This window comes from Morone saxatilis, unplaced genomic scaffold (assembly GCF_004916995.1).
Source record: "Morone saxatilis isolate NCDOM2014 unplaced genomic scaffold, NCSU_SB_2.0 Contig21, whole genome shotgun sequence".
NCBI lineage: Eukaryota > Metazoa > Chordata > Actinopteri > Moronidae > Morone > Morone saxatilis.
Window position 1 is genome coordinate 16,653,972 of NW_023339774.1, and position 6,569 is coordinate 16,660,540.

The 6,569-nt window shown below is 37.7% G+C and overlaps 1 protein-coding gene across 1 annotated transcript; it reads left to right on the top strand.

The window, feature by feature from the left end:
• Positions 1 to 516: 516 nt before the first annotated feature.
• On the top strand, positions 517 to 5,003 carry dolpp1 (dolichyldiphosphatase 1). Its single transcript, XM_035668331.1, has 5 exons — positions 517 to 662; positions 1,034 to 1,132; positions 1,703 to 1,831; positions 1,976 to 2,065; positions 3,588 to 5,003. The coding sequence occupies exons 1-5, from the start codon at positions 517 to 519 to the stop codon at positions 3,622 to 3,624; spliced, it is 501 nt and encodes a 166-aa protein (XP_035524224.1). The 3' UTR covers positions 3,625 to 5,003.
• The last annotated feature ends 1,566 nt before the right edge of the window (positions 5,004 to 6,569 follow it).

Sequence of the window (6,569 nt, forward strand, 5' to 3'; positions counted from 1 at the left end):
TAAAGCTTCTTGAATCTTGAATAAAAAAAGTAATGGTATTATTTTATTCAAACCTGATGTGATATAGTATGTTTATGTATTTATTTTTATTTTTTTATTTATTTATACATATACATATATATATTAAAAATAAAGCAGCACATGCAACAGTCTTTTCCTGACTTTTAAACTGTTTTTCTGCATATTCCTTCATAAGAGCAGCAAGGAGTGTTTATTTAAAGAATTTTACAAAACATACAATGTTGCATAACACCACATTTTAGCTGATATTGTGTCCAGCTTCTTGTTTTGTTATCTCTGCCCTGATGTTTTAAGGAAGGTCTTAATGTTCAGAGGTGAAACAATGATTGAATCTCATTAGTAGAAGCTTCTCAAACCGCTTATCGGAAAGTCTGTTATTTATATAAAGTTAAGAAATGAAATGTGCTCACTTTAGTTGTATACTTTAGTTTTTATCCTGACATATATTCATGTATTCATCCATATATTTAAATGAAGCTGTACTCCATATTGTAAATGTATTATTTATATATTTATATCCGGTTCTGTTGTCTTTCTGCAGGTGCTCACACAACCCTGCACACAGAGTATGGGATGCCCTCCAGTCATTCCCAGCTTATCTGGTTCTTTGTTGTTTACTTCTTTCTTTTCCTTTATTTAAGGTGAGCTTGTTTCCTCTTGGTGCTTGGGGAGGTTTAAGGGTGGAAACATGCCATTGTGATAGTACAATCACTAGCAAAGGGTTATGTTTGCTGGTATGTTTGTATCAGTAAACATTTTCTGTACAACTTCCCCCAATGTTGAATAAGTTTGTAATACATACATGCGTTGTATCAGTGATCGATTACATCATATTCATGTAAAACACATTATTTATCTGTTGTTTACTTGGTTTACTCTAGGCGATGTCTGTCATTACGTGAATTACATAAATGTTTTTTGATTATAACTCATTAGATGCTGTCACTCCACCTCTACACGAGGAAGATGTCATGGTGTGAACTCATGCTGATCTCTCTCTCTCTTTTCCCAGAATGCATCAAACGAACAATGCTCGGTGTGTGGACCTGCTGTGGAGACACATACTGTCCATCATCCTGTTGGGCATAGCCTTATCAGTCTCATACAGCAGGTAAGGGACTGAACCCCCAACCCCTCCCACACACCTCCTTTAAAAGTTCCAGCTAAATCCTAAAATCTAAAGTGAATATAGAAGAGGAGAACGATAACTTCCAAGGATTTAAAATGAGGCATTATCTTCATTCATCTACTGCCTGACAAACGGCTCAAAACCAAAACCCCAAACAAAGAAATGAGCGGAAAAAAAGAACATCTGTTTTAAATATTAAAGAACAATAACTGCCACAGAAAAACAGTGTAGACAACATCTTGGTAATGGTATCAACATTTGTGTAGTTTATTAATTGATTAACTTTTTCACCTTTAAAAATATGTGAAGCTCATTAATCACAACATGTCTGGCCATTTCCAGTAACTGTGCACTAAGGGCAGGTGCCTGAGAACATTTTGAATAAGGAAGCCTAATTGTGCTACTTCCTGTGTAACACCATTTCGGCTGTGGGTGTACATTAGTTGCGATACCACTGTATTTGACGTGCATGCTGCAAGACTTAGTAGTTTAGTTTAGGATTCAATTTGTGTTTTCTCAAGCATATATATTTATTTTCCCTCTCATTTTCAGGGTGTACCTGTTGTATCACACCTGGAGCCAGGTTTTCTATGGCGGAGTGGCTGGTTGTACAATTGGCATAATCTGGTTCTTTTTCACACAAGAGGTGCTGACACCATTATTCCCCAAAATAGCAGCATGGTAAGTAGAGCTCTCATTTCTCTGCTCTCTTCTTGTGTCACAGGGGAAGACAATTCATCCTCAGCCTGAATAAGTGTCTAAAACTGGTCTATTTTGGCTACTCTAACAATTTGTTCTTTCAATTTCCTTTTTCACATATGATAGGCCAATATCAGAGTACTTCCTAGTGCGAGACACAAGCCTGATCCCCAACATCTTATGGTTTGAGTATACAGTGACCAGATCAGAGGCAAGGTAAGTTGTATATCCCTCACTACACCACATCTATCACCATTAGGGCTTGGTCACACCAGAAAGAGGCACACTGAAGTTTACCGACACACCCTGGTTACATACTGAGTACTTGCAGGACTAGTCGCTGTAGCTCACAAACTAATGGCTAACATGCTTGCAGGCCAGGAACACGCCAGAACTAGCAGTCACTATAGATATCCGAGCTTCTTTCTTTTTTCTGTACTGTGTGTTTTGTTCTCAACATTGCACATAATTGCATTCAATAGGATTATAGAACCAATCACAATGTTTGTGTACAATAACTTCTAGCTAGAAAAACCTGGAAACCCCAGAAAAACATGTTGAATGTTTTCTTTTTTCATGTTATTTCAAAGTGTATACATCTAATTAATTCTAAATCTAAAGAATTAGATAAGATAGACTTTATTAAGTCCACACTGGGGAAATTAACTTGCTACAGGAGCTACAGATACAACACAATAGATAAGAAAATACACATTAAATAAAAATATAATAGAGAAATAGATTGAGAGTTATATGTACACTATATACAGCTTTTTTTATATACATACGTGACTGAACATTGCACAGGTCACAACAGGAGGAAGTGTCACGGTGTAAAAATAAATCATTGCACAGGACAGAAATATATACAGCAGTATAGTTTTGTCTTCAGATCAAATCAGTCTTTGTGGCCATTAGCTGCAGGCTGGTGTGGCGGTATGGGGTTGTTTATTCGTGCCTAGAACGTAACCGGTGTGAAATAATCAGAAAATAACGTTTTATTTCTCAGCAGCTTTTTCTCTCACACCAAAGCATACTTCTTGGTATTGCTATTTTTCAGCGCAGACAGCAAGCCAGACACAGACGTTCGAAGCTGGGTTAAACAAAATAGACCAAGCAAGAACACAAGTGGGAGAGAATCATAGTTCGGCCGGCTGTCTGACCGGCAGTAACCAAGATGGTTAAGATGGATTCTAGCAATGGAACGCAGTTCATAAACTAATCACAACAGAAATTAACAAATTTGCAGATTTTTTTTTGTATCTTCCCCCATTCAAATCAGCCCCCAGCTCTCTATCAGGAAGTGACTGCTGTTGTTAGCGCAACATCACAGTGATTCGGTCTGTTGAAGAGGCAAGAAAGCTCTCCAAGCTAGCTTAATGTCAGTTATCAAGCCTGTGAGCTAAATCGCTATTGAGACGTTCACACAGCTGATTTTAAAAGCATTTGTACCATTGACTCCTATCTCCTAACTGTCTGCAAACATTGCCACTGTTATAGAGAAGTTTATTCTTCGACAGAGAAGCTTAAATAAAAGTGAATGGTGCAACATGGGGAACAATCTACAAAGTTCAGTGGAGTTGGACTTGAGCAAAGTATTCTTGTGGGTTTACCTCGTCCCTGCTTGCAGATCCACTGAACGCTACAGTGTTTTAAATGCTGGTGTGACCAGGCCTGCGATACGTTAGAGACGTGCATTTGTTACATGACTCAATTCTCTTTTTGTATTTTCCTCTAGGAACAGACAACGAAAGCTTGGAACTAAACTTCAGTGATCTACGCAGTTTTATTGGGAAACTGGGTTTAGGACCACACACACACCAAACACCACACACACACACACACACACACACATAGACAGACACTCAAGTACACACACAAATCAATGCTCACTTAACAAAAACACACTGGAGAACCATCTTTTGGACTGACGTGGTTGCAAGGAGTAAAGGGCAAAACCGTTTACAGGTGGCGAAAGAGTGCCTGGACCTGGCCCGGAGCCTACAGCCTGAGCAAGTCCGTCCACACGCCTCTCCTTCTTGTACAGCTTGCCCAAAATGCTCTTCAATGCATGCAAGACTGTGCAAGAGGCATACTATTTAATGATAGATTAATATATATATTTTAACTATAAACGCACGCTGACAGTAACAGTGTACTGTAAGAGATTCAAGGAGCCTAAAAAGAGGCTTTGGTCAAGTTTCAAACAAATTGGTGGGCGTCATTGCAGCATGTATTTAGTGATTCCTTTTTTAAATATTCTGACGGATAGCTGGTGGGAACGGGGGGGAGGGAGGGAGGGTGGTTATGGCTTGGTTTTCCATTTTTCATTGTTATATAATAGAAAATGAACAATTTCTAAAAAATTGGTTATGATGTAATATAAATGAAAATTTGCACTTTGTGAAATTTACAAGTAAAAAAAAAAAAAAACGACTAACACTAGTTAAATGTTAAGACCCTCCCCCTCTTTTCCCTCATCAGTCTTTGCTTTGTATCTATGACTATCTATGTCAGTCCTAATATATTAGACTCCAAAGCTGATCTGCAAGCAGTGTAAATTTAACGTACCTTCTGTACTATTGAGCATCGAGGTTGTGTTTTCTGTTCATATCCACGTTTGAGGATTATGAGACTGAATCACAGCAGCAGGTTTCAGTTATTTTTTTTTTTATTTTTTGTTGTTGTTGAACACACTTTGGACTGAGGTGGTGTTTTCTGAATGCCTCACACACAGTAGCAGCCTGGGAACAGAATTCTGGGAATTAGTTTTCTTTTTTTTATTCAGTTTCTTCTTATCTTGTTTTCTGCTGTTGCAGAGAACCTTTTTTCTTTTTACCTACATTTTCAAGATAACATTCCATATCATTTAGTGAGAAAACATACATATTGACTGCTGAGGGGATATGTTTTCTTTTTGTATTATTTTTGACGAAAGGAGAGAAAAAAAAGCCTCAGGTCAGTCGTAGCATGTGATTATGCTTAATTCCTCACAGCCCACGGCAGCTAATGTTGAAAGCTGTCAAGTGGGGATCTGAAGCTGATTTAAAACTGTCATATCATTAGCTCCACAAAGGGAAGTAGTTCTCTTAGACTTTGATTTTTTTTCCATGTGTAACCTATATCAGGCTAAATAAAATGTGTTTATGTACAAGAGATTGTTCACGTGTTGTTCTTTTGATGGCGGCTGGGCTGTTTTCCCACTACAGTGCCTCAGTTATTTGTTCTCATGCATCACTCACTATAAGACTGAGGATGGAGACAAAATGTGACAGAAGATGAAAAGGTTTTTGTTAAGCACCAGACATGATAAAATAGAGTAGATATTATCTCAGCCCTTTAGAAATACTGCTGTGAAGCCATGCGAGCGAAGTAAAACATGCAAGAAGGCTATAGTAACACTAGAAACTGCTGACTGATGCACAGAATGCATTTTATACAGTATATTGTGTAATACAGTTCAACAAATGCAAATACAGCTCTTGAGCTAAATGCTAACACCAGCATGCTACTCACAATGACAATGCATACTGAAACTAAGCAGGTGTAATGTTCCACTGTCTTAGTTTTCTGTGTTATCATGCTTACGTTTGCTAGTTAGCATGAAACACAAAGTTCAACTGAGATTGATGTCATTAGTTTTGCAGATTTTTGGTCATAAATCAAAGTATTGGACAAATTGACAAGTTTAGAGACGACTAAAGCAATTACAATGCATCCTGAGGAGTGTCAACACCAAATTTCATGAAAAATAATCTAATACTTGTTTAGACATGTCACGCAACCATGGCAATGTCATTGTGCCATTAGAGGAAAAGTCAGGATCACCAAAGTCATTAGGATTCATCCAGGGGCAGGTGGCAGCTGCCACCCTTAAAAATAGCTGGCCACTGCAGCTGCCACCCCAGTTTGGTTTCAAATTTAACACATTCATTTAGATTAGTTTAAACAATAATGTGTTAAAGCAGAAACTAATTTAATTATCTGTTATGCACACAGTTTTGACTACATATCTTTACATAATTTCAATTAAATGTATTTGGAAAAATGACTGTAGATTCGGGAAAAAAAACAATCTATTGATTTCTAATTCCAACTTTACAGATTTCTATTCAATGCTTTACTAATGTGCCACAATAATGCATGTTTTTGAGTTAAAATGTCAAAGCAAATATTAATATATGTGATTGTTTGCGATTAAATCAGCATATATTTCTGCCTCCCTCTGGCCACCCCATGAATATTTCTCAAGATCCACCCCTTGATTAATCCTTTGGGAACCGTGAATGTCTGCATACATTTCCCTGGCAATCCATCAAATACACCTTTATCGCAGCAGCCATTTTGACATGAAATAGTCAGGTAAACACAGGTGTTACCAATAATACTAATTAAGGTTGTCTTCCATTCAGGTCAAACAGAGTCAGGGTGCTACTGTTGTGCATCTTGGCCTACTGGAAAGGTTCTGCTATGCTAAATTAAAACTGAGTCTTAATTGGTATCAAAGTAGTAGTAGTCAAAATGGCTGCTGTGAAATCTGTCTATAATTGTAGGTATTTCTGGACCAAAGTGGAGGACCGACAGGCCAGGAAACAGATGGACATTGCCTTCCATGGAGCCATGGTGGTAGCATGGTTTAAAAAGGTAATATAAGCGAAGGCTTACAAAATACATAAATGATACGAGGACAACCCTTTTCTCTTTAAAGATACAAATTGGT